Here is a 22,166-nt window from a genome sequence, read left to right on the forward strand (position 1 = left end):
GAGATCAGCCCTGGGATTTCTTTGGAAGGAATGATGCTAAAGCTGAAACTCCAATACTTTGGCCACCTCATGTGAAGAGTTGACTCATTGGAAAAGACTCTGATGCTGGGAGGGATTGGGGGCAAGAAGAGAAGGGGATGCCAGAGGATGAGATGGCTGGATGGCATCACTGACTCGATGCATGTGAGTCTGAGTGAACTCCGGGAGTTGGTGATGGACAGGGAGGCCTGGCGTGCTGCGATTCATGGGGTCGCAAAGAGTTGGACACGACTAAGCGACTGATCTGATCTGATCTGATACATTTTAAAATTCTGTTTAGCACACCACCCTTTACCTATGTTTATTTCAGTGAAGCCAAACATTTTTTTTCTTTTATGTACCTGTAGTTTGCCTCCCTCTAATTTTATTTTCACCCTCTTCATTTCTGCATACCCAAATCCAACCCTTTCTGCAAATCAAGGCTCAGACACAGTCTTCTCCACGAAACTAGCTCTAATTCATACAATAGATCTCCTTTGGATCCCCTACAGATTTTATCTACAGTCCCGATACATACTTACTTGCCTTGTCTTAGTTACATGCCTATGGTTTATTTGTGTTTACTTGAGTTCAGCTCTTTAAAGGCAATGTTGTATCTCAGTGGCCTTTGTCATGCATTTGAATAGAAAGTAAATCTGGAAGAATAAAAATTCAATACCAATCTTGAAAGCAAAAGTGGCCCAGTTGTGTCCAACACTTTGCAACCCCATGGATTATACAGCCCATGGAATTGTCCGGGCCAGAATACTGGCGTGGGTAGCCTTTCCTTTCTCCAGGGGATCTTCCCAACCCAGGGATCGAACCCAGGTTTCCTTCATTGCAGGCAGGCAGATTCTTGACCAGCTGAGCCACCGGGGAAGCCCTTGAAAGTCAATCAGTCATGTCTGACTCTTTGCGACCCCATGGACTATACAGTTCTACAATTCTCCAGGCCAGTCTAGGTATTTTAGAATTTGAATGCACTTCATGAAAATTTACTGTGTACTTCTATGTGCTATGCATTGTTCTAGGTTCTTCAGATACAAAGGTGAGTCATGGCTATAGCCCTTAAGAAGATAAGCTCTTAGGAGAACAGAAAATATAAGTGCTGTTAATACAATGTAATACACACAATAATTGAACTATTTACAAGATACTACAAATAACTCTGAGAATAATTTACACTTAAAACGTATACTTTGCTGTACAGCAGAAATTAACACAAAAGTTTATTTAATATGCAGACTAAAATGAATTTCTTAGTAGGGAGTAAAAGCTTTGATTGGAACTTTATCTCAGAAAAGTATTTGGTAGTATTAGATCCCTTGTGGCTCAGCTGGTAAAGAATCTGTCTGCAGTACGGGAGATCTGGGTTCAGTCCCTGGGTTGGGAAGATCCCCTGGAGAAGAGAAAGGCTACCCATATTCTGGCCTGGAGAATTCCCTGGATTGTATAGTCCATGGGGTCGCAAAGAGCTGGACACGACTGAGTTGACTTTCACTTTCACTTTCCTTATATTGAACCAATTACTGGTTATAACCATAAACATGAAAGTATAAAGTGTCTGCTTTTTTGAGAGTGTATTTTTCCTGATAAAAATTGTGTCACTCTATCCTCTGCTTCACATGTTTTTATAACGTAGTCAAAGTGTAAATCTTTACTTCATATTTTTAATAGCCTTGTTGTTCAGTTGCTCAGTTGTGTCTGACTCTGTGACCCCATGGACTGCAGCATGCCAGGCTTCCCTGTCCTTCACCGTCTCTTGGAGCTTACCCAAACTCATGTCCATTGAGTCAGTGATGCCATCCATTCATCTTGTCCTCTGTCATCCACTTTTCCTCCTGTCTTCAATCTTTCCCAGAATCAGGGTCTTTTCTAATGAGTTGGCTCTTTGTATCAGTGGCCAAAGTATTGGAGTTTCAGCTTCAGTATCAGTCCTTCCATTGGATATTCAGGGTTGATTTCCTTTAGATTGACTGGTTTAATAACCTAGTTGAAAGGATAAATATGTTCTTTACTTCATATTATTTTTTATAAACTAGTGAAAAGGGTAAATCTTTGCAAAAATAAGAGCAAACATTGGAAGACTTCCTCATTTCCCAGGAGCACATCTTTTAAATCTTTATTTAGGTGATTCTCTTTCGCTGTACCCATTGGATCATCATTCTTGTCAATTTTCTCATATTTTGTTGTTAAATGTCAATTGCCTTGCATATGATTGGACAGTTTTTTTTCTAACATTATCTTAATGACCTTTTGAAACTCTCCTACCTTTGTTGTGATTCACAGTTGACATTGTAATTAATTTGCATTGTACTATTAGATCGTCAGTGATTACTGAAGAATGACAGAAACATGGCTTTGGAAATGTATCTAAGTAGTGTGGAGGGATATTTGAGTGCTCTTCAGTGTTTTGTTGTTGTTTGCTTGCTTGCTTTATTGAGGTATATTTAATTTACAGTATTGTGTTAGTTTTAGGTATGACTAGTGTAGTGATGCCGGTTGCTTCTGCGGTTATATTCCACTATAGCTTATTATATTAGATAATAGTATTGCGTGAAAGTGAGAGTTGCTCAGTCATGTCTGTCTCTCTGCAACCCCATAGACAATAGCTCCCCAGACTCCTCTGTCCATGGCATTCTCCAGGCAAGAATACTGGCATGGGTAACCATTCTCTTCTCCAGTATAATATTGACTAGTTTGTATCTATAATATATTCTTACAAGTAGCTTGTTCATTTGTGAATATATTTGTGATATATTGACTTTTAATTATATTGTTTGTTTGTAATTGGATATTTTCATAATGAATAATTGGATACTGAAAATTACTCTCCCTATAGGAGTAATAATGAGGAAGGGGTAATATAAGTTTAATTTTGTTTTGTGGAGTATAAGGATAGATAACAGATAGTAGTTCTGTCTATTGATTACTATTTTTTTAATTGAAGTATAGTTGATTTATAGTGTGTTGATTTCTGCTATATAGCCAAATAATTCAGTAGTGCACACACACACACACACATTCTTTTTATATTCTTTTCCTTTATGGTTTATCACAGAATACTGAATCTAGTTCCCTGTGCTATCGAGTAGAACCTTGTTATCCATTCTGTGTATAATGCTTTGCATCTGCTAACCCAAAACTACCATTTCCTCCCTCCCCCTCTCCACCTTCCCCCTTGGCAACCAGCCATAAGTCTGTTCTGTGTGTCTGTTCTGTTTTGTAGGTAGGTTCATTTGTGTCTTATTTTAGATTCCACATGTAAGTGATAGTATCTTTCTGACCTACCTACTTCACTTGGTATGGCAATCCACAGGTCCATTCCTGCTGCTGCAAAGTGGCAGTATTTGATTAATTTTACGGCTGAGTTGTATTGTCATTCGTCTGTGGATGGGCCTTTCCGGTGTCTCCAGGTCTTGGCTGTCGTAACCAGCACTACCGTAAGCGTGGTGATGCGGGTCTCTTTCTGAACTATGGTTTTGCTGATTATGTGCCTGGGAGTGGGATTACTGGATTGTATGGTGACTCTACTTTCAGTTTTTTTGAGGAACCTCCATACTATTCTCCATAGTAGCTGCACTTGACTACTTTTTTAAAAAGTGGGTGTTTGGTATTGTAATAAACTGAGGTTTAAAGTAAATGAAAGAAGATGCACAAAATAAGGATTTAAAGATAAGGGCAAGATGTTGCAACCTGGGTTTTGAAGAAAAGCAAAATTAGCATTCTAGATAGAAGAAATAAACATACAGTTGCAATAATATGAAACACACCACACATTATGTTCATTGATGGAGTGTAATAATGAAAGTCTTTGTATATCTCATATATGGTTCAAAAGTCATATTGAGCTTTTCCCTATAGTTTAGAAAAAATTCTCATAATGTGTAGCAGACACTGTGTTAGGTTTTGAGGCACAAAGAGGAATAAAATCTCAGGGCTTGGCTTCAAGAAATAGCACTGCATAAGACAGATAAACCAGTCCTTTTCATACTGTGTACTAAATGCTAGCTCAACATTGAGAAAACAAAGATCATGGCATCCGGTCCCATCACTTCATGGGAAATAGATGGGGAAACAGCAGAAACAGTGTCAGACTTTATTTTTTTGGGCTCCCAAATCACTGCAAATGGTGACTGCAGCCATGAAATTAAAAGACGCTTACTCCTTGGAAGGAAAGTTAAGACCAATCTAGATAGCATATTCAAAAGCAGAAACATTACTTTGCCAACAAAGGTTCGTCTAGTCAAGGCTATGGTTTTCCTGTGGTCATGTATGGATGTGAGAGTTGGAGTGTGAAGAAGGCAGAGCGCCAAAGAATTGATGCTTTTGAACTGTGGTGTTGGAGAAGACTCTTGAGAGTCCCTTGGACTGCAAGGAGATCCAACCAGTCCATTCTGAAGGAGATCAGCCCTGGGATTTCTTTGGAAGGAATGATGCTAAAGCTGAAACTCCAGTACTTTGGCCACCTCATGCGAAGAGTTGACTCATTGGAAAAGACTCTGATGCTGGGAGGGGTTGGGGGCAGGAGGAGAAGGGGACGGCAGAGGATGAGATGGCTGGATGGCATCACTGACTCGATGGACGTGAGTCTGGGTGAACTCCGGGAGTTGGTGATGGACAGGGAGGCCTGGCGTGCTGTGATTCGTGGGGTCGCAAAGAGTCGGACACGACTGAGCGACTGAACTGAACTGAAATCCTAGGCTGGAGATATGCACAGAGTACTAGCAGAGCAAAGTACTAGATATGCACAGAGGGTTCAGGATAAAGATTTACACAGTGATTTCTAGAAGATATGGGAGCTGTCCTTGAAGATGAGGACGGGTTAGCTACTAGAGTGGAGGTGGGTGGTTTAGGAGAGCGAGTGGTGTGAGAAAAGCAGGCACAGTGATGAGCAGTTAACTAAGAGGAATGTGATGTTGCTGAAATGGATTAGTAACTCCTGCCTTTGGAGTTGTGCGTTTTAATCTGAGCAGTTTTTTTAAATGATAGAACTAAATATATAAATTGGACAGAGTTTTATCTTAGTAAATGAAAAAGGTAAATAAAAGATAGTGTTCAGACTTGTTTTTACATATGTCATTTAAGTTAAGGTGGATTAATGTATACTAGTTTTTATCTATTCAGTGTGTTCTCACACAGGTAGCTGGTAGTCATTTTAAGGTCCAAGTTATCACTCTGGCCTCCATATTAACTTGTCACATCTTAGTCCTGTGAACTGGAGCACTGGTTGTGGGTACACGTGCTATGTTTATTCTTCTGATTACCTGATATAGTGGATTTCCTATCCAAAATTGTTACTTCCTCTGATACCATGTAGGTAACATGTGGAATAATTATGTCTTCCAGGATGAATGCTATCAAGTAAGACAAGTGTTCGCTCAGAAACTTCACAAAGGCCTTTCTCGATTACGGCTTCCACTTGAGTATATGGCAATTTGTGCACTTTGTGCAAAAGACCCTGTAAAAGAAAGAAGAGCTCATGCCAGGCAGTGTCTGGTAAAAAATATCAATGTGAGACGCGAGTATCTGAAACAGCATGCAGCTGTTAGCGGTAAGCTTGTGTGAAAATGAAGAGTATACTTTCTCATCTTGCCAGTTTCAGTTTTGTGGAGCACAAAATGACGTTACTGTTGTTTATTATATTCTAATCAGCCCTCATTAAGTAAGTTGTTATTACTGTTTTTCAGCAGCAACTTTTCCTCGTAAAAGGTCATTTTAAAATATAAATGCATGGGTATTTAAATATCAACCCATAGTTTTTTATGCAACTGACTAAAAGGCCAAGGGCAAAAAGCAGGAGCTTTGGAGGTAAATGAAGCAGTAAGGGGTACATTTATGAAGATTGTCTAAGTACTCTTTTAGTTTAAAAAAGTCCAGGTCTTTAAACTTTATTGGTTGTCCTCACCTGTAGCTGACATTAATATCAGGGTCCTGTGTGCCTTTTTAAAATTTGTTTACCTCACTCCGTCCACACTTATTAGTTTTTGTGTCCCTGACTTCTGTGACTTGATCAACAGCATTAAAAGCCATCCAGTTACGCAAGTCAGAAGTCAGAGGCATTCCTCATGCCTCCTTTTTTCCTTTCATTGGTCACTAAATCCTCTTAATTCTTCTTTTGGGTGTCTTCACTGTTTCTCCCCAACTCCCCTATCCTGCTATATTTCACTTGAATTATCATATCTACTCCTGACTAACTCCGTGTTGTAAATGTTCCCCTGCCTCCAGCCGAGCCACACCACTGTCAAAATTATCTTCCTAAAACAGATCCGCTCATGTCATTTTCTTGCTTGAAACCTTGGTTGGCTCCTTTCTGCTCGGAGGATCAAGTAGAAGCTCATTAGCATGACACTTTGTAGTGAACTCTCAGCCTGAGTTTTAAACTTTCTCTCTAGCTACTCCAGAATGTAAATTCTTTGCTCCTTGTACTCTGGATTATTTGAAATTTGTCTAGCCAGCTTTTTTCTCTGTTGTCAACTCTGGAAATTTTGCCTCCCCCTTCTGGCCAAACAAATAAACAAAACCAAGGAGAGAAGTTTGCCCCTTTTGAATCCTTTAAAATACAGTTTTGAGACCCTCTTTCTTTCTCTTCCTACTTCCCCTTGAGAGTTCTGGAGTTAAATCTCACCTCTGCCACCTCTGCCATTCACCAGTTGTATTTGGGCGGGTTGTTTATGCAGTCTGAGCCCTAGTTTCCTTTTTGTAAGATTGGTATAGTTTTACTTGTATCTTATGGTGGTTATGATTAAAAAGTTGTATATATAAAGCACCTGGCATAATGCATGGTTCAAAAAAGTACTCAGAAGTCATTAGCTGTTCTTATTTTAGGGTACTGTCCATGGTGAAGTGGGGCTTCTGTCCTGGTCCTGTCTGTGCTCAGTGTGAGGTCTTTGTCTAGTCTTTTTTTATGTGTGTGTGTCTAGTCTTACGCATCTTTATATTTAAAATAGTAAGCCCTACTAAAATAGTAGGTCTGGAAAAGAGTAAGCACTCAGTACATGTTAGATAGACTTTAATTCAGATTTCACTGAATTTTGAACCTTGTTATTTTTTTCTTCTGTACCTACCTTGAAATGAATATTACACACAAGCTTATTCTCTTTGAGTTCAGTGATAGGAATAAAGAAAATTTGGTGCCTTGTTGACACATACATTATTTTACTCTAGACTGAACATCTGATTTAAAATTGCAAGAGTAGGAAATATAAAAAGAATTGCTCAGAGTATGAATCTTGGTCTTTTGAGTAACCTTTATTAAAACTAGTTAGGATTTCCATTTCTATGTGTAATGGCCCCTACTGATCCTCAGTCAAAAAATCAAAACATTTGAATTTAAACTGAAAAGATACTTCATTGTTATGTAAAATGCCCTAGAAACAATGTCTGTTCCTTTCTGTCAGTTTTTATGTTGCAAATTGTATTAAATAGTATCAACCTTTACTTCCTATTTTTGTGCCATACTGACTGAAAGATTTACTAGTTGTTTACCTTTTGCACAGCAACTTACAAGGGAGTGTTGAACATAGAGTTACTAATAAGAAAAATAGATTTTATGTTCCTTAGTCTTGAGTATAGTTTGGGTCACTTTTTCCTCATATCTGTTGAAAATTGAAATATGTATCTTTGTAGGCTCGGCACAGGGTGCACTTAGTAGGCATATCAGTATTGGCCATGATGGATAACTGGATAAACTCTATGATGTACCTCAGCACTGGACCTTTCAGTGTATTTTTCTTCCAGTGATATTGTGGTATATTATTGGGATACAAGAAATAGAGTATCAGAGAGAGAAAGAGAACGAGTAAGATTTGGTTTTCTAACCTAGATGTTTTTGTTTTATTTCTTTTTCAGAAAAATTATTGTCTCTTCTACCTGAATATGTTGTTCCATATACAATTCACCTTTTGGCGCATGACCCGGATTATGTCAAAGTACAAGATATTGAACAACTTAAAGACGTTAAAGAGTAAAGACTTTTTCCATCCCATTTTCATATTTTCTGAAGTTGTTTCCTGTTAATAATGGAATCTCAGTTATAATTAGTGTATTAAATTTATTTCATTTTTTAGGAGTTTAAGGTTCTTTACCTTATTTGTTCTCTTTTTCTTTTTTCCTACCATTTCTTCATATTTCATTTCTTATATAATTCCCAAAACAACTTAGCATAATTACTGTATTACTGTCCTGTTTCTCTACCAGTCTGGCATTTCTTTTCTATTGAAGTTATCCATTAAAAAGTTTGGTTGTAATTCTTATCTTTTCCTACTTTCTTCTGAAGCACTGTATAGATTTTTATGTGGAGTGAATTAATACTCTTATTCACATGGTAAGCATATTTCCTTTGCAGTTCCTGTCTTTCTCCACAAGGAAGAAAGATGGTCTACTTTAATAATGGGCCAAGTTGATAACCAGGGAACTGTTCCCATACTTTACTGTTGATTAGGTTTATGACAGTTGTAGTTCTTTGAAAGATTCTTGTTTAGATGCCAGAAGAATTTACCTGCCAGGGTGTGGGATGGGGGAATATAATGATATTTAGAGAAGTCTTTGTAAGACTTCCTTAAATAGAGATGAGATCCTATTTCTGTTATAGTAAAGGGTGACCTCTGTGGTTTTGAAAAATTAATTTCTTATGCTTTTAGCTTCTTTATTAAAGAAAAAATAACTCTTGGTTTCTTGATTCATAGAAATAGTTTATAGTTAAGTATTTGTGGTGCTTCAAGAGAATAAAATTAAATTACTGGTAATTTTTTCATGACAAGAGAAAGGCTTTTGCCCTCTTTTTGCCACAGTTTCTAGTTTTAAAGAATAAGCAATTAGTTTTCCTAAAATGAATTCTGTGTTAGTATGATTATACTAAGGAAAACTTTTAGCCATTCCTCTTTCTCAGAACACATTGGTTTGGGTTTTTTTTTTTTTTAATGGTAAAATATTCCTTGAAACTTACTAAATAAATATTTGGGGCTGTATTTATAAATGGTCTAGTACATCCCTGAGTGATCTCCTTTCTATCAGAGAAAAGAAACCGTAACCTATGCCTGCGGTCTCAGAGGTTACTTTTCTCCCTTCTAGAACTGATGCCTTGTTTCACATTTCCCTCTTCTCCCGTTTTCTCCTCTGTACTATCACTCTGTCCCATTCTGTATGCATAATACAAAGGACTTTCATTTTTTTCTTGCATAGAATTTAATATAATTACCCTGAAACTGAGGTAGTGAAACTTTTTTTTCTCTTTAGTATGTAAGTTGTCAGCCCTGACTTTTTCCTCAATTTATTGATGAAGACTCTTAATGGTTGTTAGAGTTTCCTAAAGACTGCAGTCAGAACCGCGGTCAATCTTAGCACATGAGAGTCTTCACTTTGTGACCCAGTTACTGCTTCAGGGAGCCCTCCATCCCTGCCACAGCTCGGGATTAAGATCACTGCTTTATTTCTACCATTTCTGTTTCTTTTTAACTTTTCTGTCTACCTAGGAAAATTAGTGAGACTTTGAGAAAGGATGTTATGAACTCATACCTACATTGCTGATATGTTGTAATATGTATGTGATGTACTTTTTTTTTCTCTATTGATTTTTAGCTGTTTCTTTTTAATTTTTTCTGCTCTTGGAGTTCATTATATTTAGAATTATATCCATATTTAATAGTGAATTTTTTTTCTTGGTATTTTTTAGGTGTCTTTGGTTTGTTCTGGAAATACTAATGGCTAAAAATGAAAATAATAGTCATGCGTTTATCAGAAAGATGGTAGAAAATATTAAACAAACAAAAGATGCTCAAGGACCAGATGATGCAAAAATGAATGAAGTATGTAATTCTTTGTAAATAGTTATGATTCTGTATTGACTTTAAGCATTTGAGCATAGGGTATAAGACTTCTCTAGACAGCATGAGTCTTTGCTGCTCGCAGTAAATAGTAGTATTCATGTTAGTAATTAGACTTACTAATATAGAATCAGTAGAGAATAGTAGTAATGCTGTTACTAGTAAACTAATTACAATAATAGAATAAGTATTTTAACTTACACTGTTGTCCTGAAAACTACATACTAAATGCACGTTCTGGAATTACTCCTAATTCACAGAGTCTAGTTTGCCAACTTAAGTACCTGATTTTTTCTTTTTGTTTAATACCCATTGCAGAAACTGTATACTGTATGTGATGTTGCCATGAATATCATCATGTCAAAAAGCACCACATATAGTTTGGAATCTCCTAAAGACCCGGTACTGCCAGCTCGTTTTTTCACCCAGCCTGACAAGGTAGTTATTTTAGGATTTATTTGTGTAAGTTGAAATAAAATATATTGTCACCACTAGGTTGTGGGAAGATCAGGAGGAATCAATGTCAAGAGTTGACCCACTACTTATGTCATGGGGAAAGGTCACCGTGAATCTTAACCATGTTCAAGATCAGAATGTGGGCTAAGCTGGAGGACACAAATAGGTTCAGAAATGAGTTAAAATGATCTAAAATTTTTATTGTTTTCTGAGTTTTGTGCTAGTCTTAAGAGCACAGGCAAAAATGTGATCAAAGCTGATAAATTAATGAGTTAATGGCCATTGATTCAAAACAGGAAGGAGAATGCTGATACAGTCTGAAATTATAAGCCCTTGAAATTTCTAACTGGTGTGAAACAATCAGAGAACTGACATTGGAGCAGGCTTAATACCTGGGAAGCATTACAGGGATCTTCCCAAACCACTTTCAGAAAACTGAAGTATAGTATTATTCTAAAAAAGGTATTTTTAAGAATCTCTTGGAGGTTTATAGTCTATCTAAGTGAGAGGAAAACAGTCATTACCCCCCTCTTTTTTTTTTTTAAAGCAGAATACCAGTTAATATCTTAACCCCAGTGTATAGAGATTGGAATAGGCCTTGTAGGTTCACCTAAAAAGGGACTGTCTGCATTTAGGCATTCACTTTTTTGTGATTAAGATAAAAGTAGTGTATATATATATATGCGGTCTCTTCCCTGGAGAGTATTATTATATAAGCATGTTTTTGTTCAGGTGCTCTTACAGCTCTAGCATATTAGAGCTCAAAAATGTTGTGATAATACTAGAGTTAGTACAAGGTTAGTTTTAGCTATTACAGCATTTAAAATCAGTGACTGAAATTTTGTGTTTCAACTGATTTTTAGTTTCAATAAATATGTATTTTATAATGCACTTTAAAACAAAAGCTGCTCTAATTTAAGTTTTATTGACTTTTGAATTGCTTTGTAGATACAGTGTTTCAGAAGTCATTGACTGTCTTTTTTCCCTTGCTTCCAGAACTTCAGTAACACCAAAAATTATCTGCCTCCAGAAATGAAATCATTTTTCACTCCTGGAAAAGTATGTTTTGAAAATTGTTTTAATTTTTATGTGGTAGTTTATTTTAGTGTGACTGTTGGTATTATTATATTATTTTGTATTTCTTTTAAATTGGTGTATCAAAAGAAAATACAAATATTCAGTATCTTCCATTTAGTAAGAAAAAGTTATTTTTACTATATAGATGTAGGTTGAGATATAGAACATATTTTTTAACTTATGGTAAAACCCTGGGTATCTTCTTTCTTAAATTTCTTATTCTGTAGTATTAAAGTAAAAAGACATATCCTTCCCTGGCAAGAGTCTAATTGTCAATTTTCATTGTTGACTATACATTTTTTGTGTTCTCACTTTCTTTGTAAGCCTTCTTACCGTAGATAACTTAGAAACTTAACTGTTATTCTGTTAATACAGTTTTTTATTTATTCAGGTGATACTCAGTTTATAATTCTTATTTTGCTTAAGGATAGGCAAGCTTTTCATGGTTTATATATGGAAATACTTTGGCAGGTGTTATTTGTGATTCTTTGCATCTAAATTTCTTTTGGTTTTTATCAAATAGAAAGAGATACACATTTTTCATTTCAGCCCAAAACAACCAATGTTCTAGGAGCTGTTAATAAGCCGCTTTCATCAGCAGGCAAACAATCTCAGACAAAATCATCACGAATGGAAACTGTAAGCAACGCAAGCAGCAGCTCAAATCCAAGCTCTCCTGGAAGAATAAAAGGGAGGTAAGTACACAAGAAATACCATGCTTTACATTAAGGAATCCACCAAGGCTATGAGATCTAAAATAACATCTTCTACCTTTAATGTCAGTGAATGAAAGTCAGTGCATATCTGTACATTCCTTTTTAACACTGAGAGCCATTTACAAGGTAAATGTATTTGCTTACTTAGATGGGTACTCCATAGCCTTTCATATTTTAGCTTGTTGGGGCAATCCGTTGTAAGACATAAGCTGGTTTCCAAACTTAGTGTCCAGTGAATGTAAATCTTTAAATTACGGCTCATCTATACAGTGGAATACATACTCCTTTAAAAAATGATGACGTATGAGCTCATATGAAGAGTTTCCACAATATGTGATTGAGTGGAAAAGACAAAGAATAGAACAGTGTAAAGTATTTTGGGGTTTTAAGAAGAATTTGTATTTACGTGTACTTGTACATGCATCAAAAGTTTTAGGAAGAATGCCCAACATCTCCATAGTGCATACAGTGATCTAGTGTAGGAAGGAGGAAGATGCTCTGATGTGGTTTTGAATTTCTTTTACTGTGCATGCATGTAACTTTTTTGTTTTAAAAAAGTTTAAAAATGTGCTTTCAAATTGTGCTGTGTACTTTCAATTTTTTATTTTCTAAAGAAAAAAGGAAAATAATTTACAGTTTAACTAGTTTTGGCATTTTTGTTGTTTAGTTTCTAAGTTGTGTTGTTTTTTGTTCACCAGGACTCTTTCTAAGGGAATGGGCTAGGTGTGTGTGAGAGATCACTTTGGTTGGAGAATAGGGATTAGAATAATGGTCAGGGATGAAGTTGAGAGGTAGCCAGATTATGTTTGCCCTTTGTGGATAATGTAAAGGATTTGGTTTGACTTCTAAGTAAAACTGGAAGATGTAGAGTCTAGTGATCTAATTTGTGCTTTTAGAAGATTACCTAGGTTACTGATGGAGAATAGAGGAGCTAGAATCAGCTAATAGTAATCTCAGGTGGGCATGAAAAGGGAGAAGGTTGGAAAATAGCCAAATGGTGTTAAATATATTAAAGTGCTTCCCTTGCAGCTCAGTTGGTAAAGAATCTGCCTGCAATGCAGGAGACCCAGGTTCGATTCCTGAGTCAGGAAGAGCCCCTGGAGAAGGAAATGGCAACCCTCTCCAGTATTCTTGCCTAGAGAATTTCATGGACAGAAGAGCCTGGCAGGCTACATTCCATGGGATGGCAAGAGAGTCAGACACAACTTAGGGACTAAACCACCATGAAAATAAAGTGGATACTTTTTGGAAAGAATGAAACTTTTTGTTCATAAAGCTATAAAGCTACTCTGGGAACAGGAAGAACTTTTAAGGTTTGATTGTAATAATAATAACAAATATCTGTATTAAAAGGCTTGATAGTTCTGAAATGGATCACAGTGAAAATGAAGATTACACAATGTCTTCACCTTTGCCGGGAAAAAAAAGTGACAAGAGAGATGACTCTGATCTTGTAAGGGTGAGATATTTCATTTGATTTTATAATAAGTACAATAATAGTAATTCTTTCTATGTAAATAATAATTTTTACACGGAAACTAGTGAGTGTTACTTTCAAGTTTGACATATGATTTTACTTCAGTGGTTTTAATCACAAATTTGAGTTTATAATTATCCTCTACCATGTAATTTAAGTATATTGAATTTCTTGTGTGTCTTATCATTCTAGTAAGCAGTCTTTATTCTTTAAAGCTTTGGACTCAAACATGCCTGTTCTGTTCTCAGAACTGCTTGGCTTTTGTGTTTGTTTTCTTTTTCTTTAAACATAATGAGTTTAGACTTAGCCTTAGAGAAGAGACTAGAATGAGAATTCTTAAAGGTTCTTCCATCTTAGCTGATTTCCTGAGCCTTTAATTACTAAATATGATTCCAGTAAATGTTGGAAATGCTACAGTTTTCATAAAGTCCTTGTTTAGTTTTTAAATCTTAATAGCAGTGATACTGATATGTGTTATAGACATAATTTATAGTTATCATTTGAAGACAATTTGGCATTTTTAGTATGGATATAGAATACGGTTACGTATTCCAACACAACTCAATGGCATTAATAACGGAGTACATTTTGACTTTCTAGGTTAGCTCTAAACATTTCTTGAATAACTTGTTAGGTTCCCTGAATTAGTTTCTTTATTAGTGAAGTGTGGATACTCAGCTGGTAAAGTTTATCAGAATAAATGAATTAGCCCAAATGAATGGTGGTTGCTGCTGTTTCATTGTTATCAAGATTAATATTTTTGATTAATAATTATCATAATAAAAGTTAATGTGTTTTCATCTACTTGATTAATAGAGGGAAAAATTATTAATAAATACATTGCTTTTTCTGAAATAGTTCTTGTACTTCTTGTCTTCCAGTGGCCCAAACTTACATATCCCACAAAGTTTAAATGATTTTCAGTTTTTTTCAGGTTTCTCCAATAAGTTATTTTAGAAAATTGTTTCTCTTTCTACTTAAAACTCTAAAATTCTTACTCAATCTTAACTATAGTGTTAATTCTGATTATTATTGGCTGTTTAAAAATTTCACCCAAGCAGAATTAAAAATTGATTGCTTAGCCAGAAAGGAACCTTGTTATCTGGATTTATAGAAGAATCCTTGAGTGGGAAAAGCTATTTATGTCTTCTAATCTGACCTCTCCCTTAGTGCAGAAATTCCTTCTCTATAATTTATGAGAGTTAGTTACCATGTGCTTGAAAATGCCTTAAGTGGAAAGCCTGTAATTTCTCCCATTTGTTGGAGACCTCAGGTAGGTTACCCACACCCACATATATTGCTCTTCTTCCCCCCCAAATTAGAAAACATGGTTAATATTTTGTTACCCTATAAATTCCATATCTAGTTTACATTTTGGAGCAATGCAGAATAAAGTCCATGTTTTCACAGAACAGTTCTGAATTTACAAGCTTTTGAGATTGATACGTGTAGTTAATAAGGCTTTTGCCATCTTTTGTGTAACTTTGCATCCATTTTCAGAAGAACCTTATTAATAAGCTTGTTCCAACTGAAATGTCTTTAGAGAGCTGACATTATGAAACAGAAGTTGAGTTTAAAGACCGATAGGTAGTGGAAAAGTATTGTTTTTTTTTGTATACTACCAGCTTCACATTGAAATTTCACTGCAAAATTATTGTTGATGTACATTTATATGAAATACAGCCACAGGACTGCAAAGGTCAGTTTTCATTCCAAAGCCAAAGAATGTTCAAACTACCATACAGTTGTGCTCATTTCACCTGCTAGCAAGGGAATGCTCAAAATCCTTCTAGACTTCAGCAGAGCGTGAACCTAGAACTTCTAGATGTACAAGCTGGATTTAGAAAAGGCAGAGGAACCAGGGATCAAATTGCCAACATCTGTTGGATCATAGAAAAAGCAAGAGAATTCCTAAAAAGCATCTACTTCTGCTTCACTGACTATGTTAAATCCTTTGACTGTGTGGATCACAACAAACTGGAAAATTCTTAAAAGAAATTGGAATATCAGCCCACCTTACCTGTCCTGAAAAACCTGTATGCAGGACAAGAAGCTACAGTTAGATCAGACATGAAACAGTGGACTAGTTCAAAGTTGGGAAAGGAGTATGATAAGGCTGTATATTGTCACCCTGCTTTTTTAAGTTTTATGCGGAGTATATCATGCAAAACTCCAGGCTTGATGCATCACAAGCTGGAATCAAGATGGCCAGGAGAAATAACAACCTCATATGCAGATGATATACCACCCTAACAGCAGAAAGTGAAGAGGAACTAAAGAGCCTCTTGATGAAGGTGAAAGAGGAGAGTGAAAAACCTGGCTTAAAACTCAACATTCAAAAAACTAAGATCGTGGCATCCAGTCTTCACGGCAAGTAAATGGGAAAAAAGTGGGAACAGTTACTTATTTTATCTTCTTGGGCTCCAAACACTTGCTCCTTGGAAGAAAAGCTGTAACAAACCTGGACAATGTATTAAAAAGCAGAGACATCACTTATCCAACAAAGGTCCATATAGTCAAAGCTATGGTTTTTCCAGTAGTCATGTATGGATGTGAGAGTTGGACTATGAAGAAGGCTGAGCACCAAAGAATTGATGCTTTTGAACTGTGGTGTGGGAGAACCACAACAGTTGGCACTCTTGAGCATCCCTTGGCTGCAAAGAGATCCAGCCAGTCCATCCTAAAGGAAATCAGTCCTGAATATTGAAGGACTGATGCTGAAATGGAAACTCCAATACTTTAGCCACCTGATGCGAAGAACTGACCTATTTGAAAAGACCTTGATGCTGGGAAAGAATGAGAGCAAGAGGAAAAGGGGACAACAGAGGATGAGATGGTTGGATGGTATAACCAACTCAATGGATCTGAATTTAAGCAAACTCCAGAAGATAATGAAGACAGGGATCGCAAAGAATTGGACACAACTGAACAATAATAATTTAGTTTTACAATTAACATTTTCCCCATTTCTTACTTCTGATGTCGATTTTATACCCCCTCTGTTCTGAAAACAGTACAGTACAAATGAAAAATTAGAGAATTTAGTGCTTTAGGAAGCTAGATTATTTTATGATACTGTCAAGAAAACAGACATTGAATTTCCTTTTTACCACCAGCCTTTTCCAGAACATTAAGATTTCAGCCATTTTTTTCAGATCTTTGGACGTCAAAATGAATTGTAATATTTATAATTGGAAACTTTAGTTTTATTTTAATATTTTTCTTCCCTTCTCTAAGTAATGACAATTAATTTTTAATTTATGTTCAAAACTCTAGAAAAATAGTAACAAATTAAAACCAAACATTTATATGCCTTTTTTCTTCCCAGAATACAAGGATAATTTAAATGCTAAAAAATCTTTTTATATAACAAATCAACATCCTAAATAAAAGATGCTAACAAGATAATCTCAGATCATGTCAATCAGATATAAATAAAATTTCATTCTTGGCAAAAGTGAACTCTTTGTAAATTAATGCTAGAAACATACTTCATTATATGCTAAAAGTTTTATCTATTGAAGTCAGTAGTCAGTGATTTGGTCAAAATTATTATTCTTAAAGGCAAAATACTTGAAGCATTTTTATTAAAAATCAGGAACAAAACATACAACCAGTTACCACCACTGTTATTGTTCTAGAATATTTGGCCAGTTCTGAAAGACATGAAATAGGAACCAAAAGTATGATGATGAAAAAGAAGAGATATTTATTTTTATACTCTTAAAAAAAATAAGAAGCAATAGAGAAACTAAATTTAGCATGGTAGATGTATGTTTGTATGTATATATATAACTAACTTTACTCCAGTCATTTTACTTTATATCAGATAGACACTTGGGGGAAAAGAGATTTACTTTACAGCAATAACTGTTACAATGGAATTAGATAGAGGGATCTAAACATAACCTTAAAAAGGAGGAGGAGGAACCTATGTGGAGGAAACATCAAAACTGAGAAACATAGAAGAGAGAGAGGACATGCCATATTCCTTCATGGGATAAATGAATAAAAAAAGATGACAGTTCTAAGTGAAAATATCATTGTAAAATTCCAGTGTGATTTTAAGTCCATGGCGAAGAATGTTGTTGTTTAGCTGCCAAGTTGTGTCCAACTCTTTGTGACACCATGGCCTATAGCCCCCCCAGTCTTCTCTGTCCGTGGAATTTCCCAGGATTTCCAATATTCCCAAGAATACTGGAGTGGGTTGCCATTTCCTTCTCAGGGGATCTTCCTAGACTAGATATGAAACCTGTGTCTTCCTGCATTAGCAGGTGTATTTTACCATGGAGTCACTAAGGAAGCTCAAGGGTAGAATAAATGGATGCAAAGGAGGAGTAATGATAAAATCAGCCCAACCAAAGACAAACATACTTAGTTATAATTAGTAAAATACTGTGCTTTTGTTGCATAGTATTTTACTAATACCTAGAAATATTACTGTTTTTGAAAAATAATACAAAGTAAAGGAAGCATAATATATCATTGATTTTGAAGTGATTGGATGTATCTTTGGCAGTGGGAGTAGGTAAAACAGTTTAGAACCTCAACTCACATCCTATCCTAAAACAAAATATGATAATGTCTTAGTCTGTTCAGGCTACCATAACAATACACCAGAGACTGGAAGGTTTGAACAACACAAATTTTCTCATGTTTCTGGAGGTTGGAAAGTCCAAGATCAAAGTGTGGGCCAATTCAGTTGCTGATGGGATCTCTGTTCCTGGTTTACAGATGGTTACCCTGGGTTCGATCCCTGGTGGGGAAGACCCCCTGAAGTAGGAAATGGCAACCCACTCCAGTATTCTTGCCTGGAAAATTACGTGGACAGACCAGTGTGGCGGGTTACCGTCCATGTGGTCACAATGAGTTGGACACGACTGAAGACACACGCACACACCCTCACACACCCTCCCTTCTTGCTGTGTTCTTATCAGTGGTAAAAGGATATGAGTTTGAGCAAACTTCTGGAGACCGTGAAGGACAGGGAATCCCAGCGTGCTGCTGTTCATAGGGTCGCAAAGAGTCAGACATGACTGAGCAACTGAACCAACAATAAGCTGGTGAAGAGAGAGACAGTGAGATCTCTCTGGTGTCTCTTTTCCTAAGGACACTAATCCCATCATGAGGGCCCCACCCTTTAGACTTTAGAATTACCTCCCAAAGATCCCATCTCCAAAGAATATCAGAATTCTACAGCTTGTGAATTTTGTGGGGACACAATTCAGTTCACAACGAACAGGAAATAAAATCTAAAGTATACACAAAAGTGTAGAATATTGTAGATTAAAACTCAAACTCCAATAAACAGACAAGGGGCATAACTAGGCAGTTCACAGATAGGAAACACAAATGACTAATTAAACGTGAAGAATTGTAAGTAATCTGCTAATTTTTGTTTTCACTGATGTTTTAAGAATGTAAATTGGAACAAACCATTTGGAAATTAACTTAGTACTACAAACATGTTTTTATATGTTTTACATGCATGGTATACCTATGGAGAAAATTACAAATTCATACATATTCTTCCTTGTTTCTTTGAAGAATTTCTTTAAAGAATCTCCATCTACGAGTCAAGGCTTAAATTTTGTGAATGTAGACTGGGATTTTATGTTAAATTTGAAAGTCACTGATTTTTGTATTGTTGTATCTGGGAAGAAGTGATATCTTTGATTCAGAAATGTTTTCAGAATTTTTAATAAATGATGAATATGTTTAACTTTAGTATCTTGCAACCTCCTTTATGAAATAAAATAGTTCTTTTATGATGTGTATGCATTATGCATTACATAGTTGATATTTATGTCTTATTATATACACTGTGTGGTAAAATTAGGATTACTTAAATTGACTATCAAATGCAGATCCACTATACTCAGTGTAGTTGTCTATTATTTAAGCATTGAATTTGGCTTTTTCTCTTTTTTTTAGTAGACCAGATAGATTTTTTTTTTCTTTTTTCAAGAAAATACATTGATTTTATTATTGAAACAGTATAGACATTTGTGAAATATTTGAAAGTAAGTTGCCAATTAAAACTTGGTAGAGACAACAGATACTAATAAGAAACAACTGCAATTCTTCATAATGAGTACTGAACTATGACTCCTTTTAAGCGTTGAATTTAGAATGTTCTTTTTAATGGACTAGCTCTTCATCAAAAATTTATCATCTAATCATCTATTGATCTTGAGAGGTTTCATCTGAGGCTCTTTAGCTTGAGTAAGAATAAAAATTTACCCTCTTACCCCCAGATTATGTTTTATATTAGAAAATTGTTATTAAAAGCAAGTAGGTAGTTATGGTTCTGATATGCTTAAAACCTCTAGACCTTATTTAGGTACATTCTTATAACTGAAGTGGATAACAGATTTTGTTCTTTTGTTTATTCTTGAACATATATATATATACACATACACACACACTAATAATGTATACTAAGTTTTATATTTGAAATCGTGGCTTTTATTCCTAGTCTGAATTGGACAAACCAAGAAGCCGGAAAAAGACACCTGTAACAGATTCAGAAGAGAAATTAGGCATGGATGACCTTTCCAAGTTGGTACAGGAACAGAAACCTAAAGGCAGTCAGCGTGGACGAAAGAGAGGCCATACAGCTTCAGAGTCAGACGAACAGCAGTGGCCTGAGGAAAAGAGGCTCAAAGAAGATATACTAGAAAATGAGGATGAACAGAACAGTCCACCAAAAAAAGGTAAACGAGGCCGACCACCAAAACCTCTTGGTGGGGGTACACCCAAAGAAGAGCCAACGATGAAAACATCCAAAAAAGGAAGCAAAAAAAAATCTGGACCTTCAGCAGCAGAAGAGGAAGAGGAAGAAGAAAGACAAAGTGGAAACACAGAGCAGAAGTCAAAAAGTAAACAGCACCGGACTTCAAGGAGAGCACAGCAGAGGTAAGTGTGTGCAACTCTGAACTGCATGCGTCTGTTATTGTACTGTAAATCATAACTTGGTGCTGTCTGCATCCGGGTCTTCCCCAAAGCAGAGCAGAGTCTCCTGACACTACTGCAGCTGAACCCACACAGTCCACACCACAGAAAGGACGAGGAGGACCGTCAAAAACACCGTCACCATCACAACCCCCCAAAAAGGTGTAAGTTGTAAATAATATTAAGTTTCAAGCCAGTTTCAAATTATTTTGCAAGAATTCATAAATTTCTAAGTATAGCAATATATAGTGAAAGTGTTAGTTGCTCAGTCGTGTCCAACTCTTTGTGACCCCCTGGACTGTAGCCCACCAGGCTCCCTTGTCCATTCTCCAGGGAAGAATTCTCCAGGCAAGGATACTGGAGTGAGTTGCCATTCCCTTCTCCAGGAGATCTTCCTGACCCAAGAATTGAACCAGATCTCCTGCACTGCAGGCAGATTCTTTACTGTCTGAGCCACCCGTATATTTAGCCTAGTATACTAGGTAAGATAAAATTTTTGTAAACTTACCTAGGTGATTGATATCCCAATCATCCTTTGGTGACATTTGTACATTTTTATAGGTTTTAGACAAATGGTTATAAATACCAAATAGTTTATTATTTCCAGTACACACTTTTTGGTACCTAAAGAGACGATGGCGTATCTTTAAATAATCATACCATAGATCACATTTTCTTGTTACTCCACACCACAGGTTTTCCATCTTTCCTCAGCAGCTTTAAAAAAATAGCTTATACACTTTTGCTTTCATTCTTTGATCAGTGTAGGAAAGTCATTTTTCCTAAGTATATTGGTGGAAATTATCACATAGTGATCTCAAGCTTTTGATGTCTTGATATTGTTTGTTTTCTAATCAAATTAACACATCTGTATCTATATATAGATTTGGATGATCACACAAGTACACGTTTATAGGAGAGTTACAGTGACAAATCTATGTCCAAGATTATTAAAGTGGCAGGGGCATCAATGTTGTAATTTGTAAATTTGGCACTTTCTTTCTCATTTAAAGCAAAAACAGAGTAGAATGTTGTCTGTTAGAAATTTTACAGTTTTTCTGAAAGTAATCCCATACTTCAGTGGCTTGACTTTTCAGAGTTGGCAGCACACCTTGGTTAAACACTCAGTTCATAGTTTTTCCTGTTCCTATGTATTCCATAGGAAAAGTTACCAAGTATCTAGCTAGTACTTCCCACCTTTTTCCGTTTAATTTTCCTTCATGTAAAAAGTAAAGGTAAGTACATTTTTGTGGCAGCTTTATAAATGTGTTTGTATTCAGCCATGGAAAAAATCACTGTTTAAAAAAAAAATTCCTAAGATAGCTTAAATTTCGATGATTAATTTTATAACAAAATAATAGGGTGAATATCTTTCATGCTTGTAACTTTAATTTGTTTATATTTGGGCATCATAAAATGAAGGGCTTGTATGATTATCATGTTATCTTGTAAAATGACACAAGTCCTCCTCATGGGAATATTTTAAATGAAGCAAGTATTTTCTGTTAAAAAAAATCAACACAGAGAGAGTGTCTATGATCCTGTCTTAACAGCCTAACTTCTTTTTGCTGGAAAGCCCCTCTTTAGAGGTAGTGTGATCACATATGTTACGATTTGCTTGTTTTCTTGTTCTGATCTTAGTGG

The 22,166-nt window shown here is 35.9% G+C and overlaps 1 protein-coding gene across 4 annotated transcripts in view; it reads left to right on the forward strand.

Annotated features, from left to right (window-relative positions):
- The window catches only part of PDS5B (PDS5 cohesin associated factor B), a 116,533-nt gene that overhangs the window by 88,627 nt on the left and 5,740 nt on the right, over window positions 1–22,166 (forward strand). Inside the window, exons 24-32 of one of the 4 annotated variants that reach the window (XM_010835933.1) lie at window positions 5,368–5,572; window positions 7,870–7,984; window positions 9,692–9,824; window positions 10,161–10,280; window positions 11,295–11,357; window positions 11,925–12,070; window positions 13,445–13,550; window positions 20,047–20,486; window positions 20,579–20,686. In XM_010835933.1, coding sequence (XP_010834235.1) covers window positions 5,368–5,572; window positions 7,870–7,984; window positions 9,692–9,824; window positions 10,161–10,280; window positions 11,295–11,357; window positions 11,925–12,070; window positions 13,445–13,550; window positions 20,047–20,486; window positions 20,579–20,686 — 1,436 coding nt within the window. The remainder of the gene's footprint in view (window positions 1–5,367; window positions 5,573–7,869; window positions 7,985–9,691; window positions 9,825–10,160; window positions 10,281–11,294; window positions 11,358–11,924; window positions 12,071–13,444; window positions 13,551–20,046; window positions 20,487–20,578; window positions 20,687–22,166) is intronic. The other 3 variants (XM_010835934.1, XM_010835931.1, XM_010835932.1) reach the window with 3 other exon arrangements.

Source organism: Bison bison, unplaced genomic scaffold, assembly GCF_000754665.1.
Source record: "Bison bison bison isolate TAMUID 2011002044 unplaced genomic scaffold, Bison_UMD1.0 scf7180017864056, whole genome shotgun sequence".
NCBI lineage: Eukaryota > Metazoa > Chordata > Mammalia > Artiodactyla > Bovidae > Bison > Bison bison.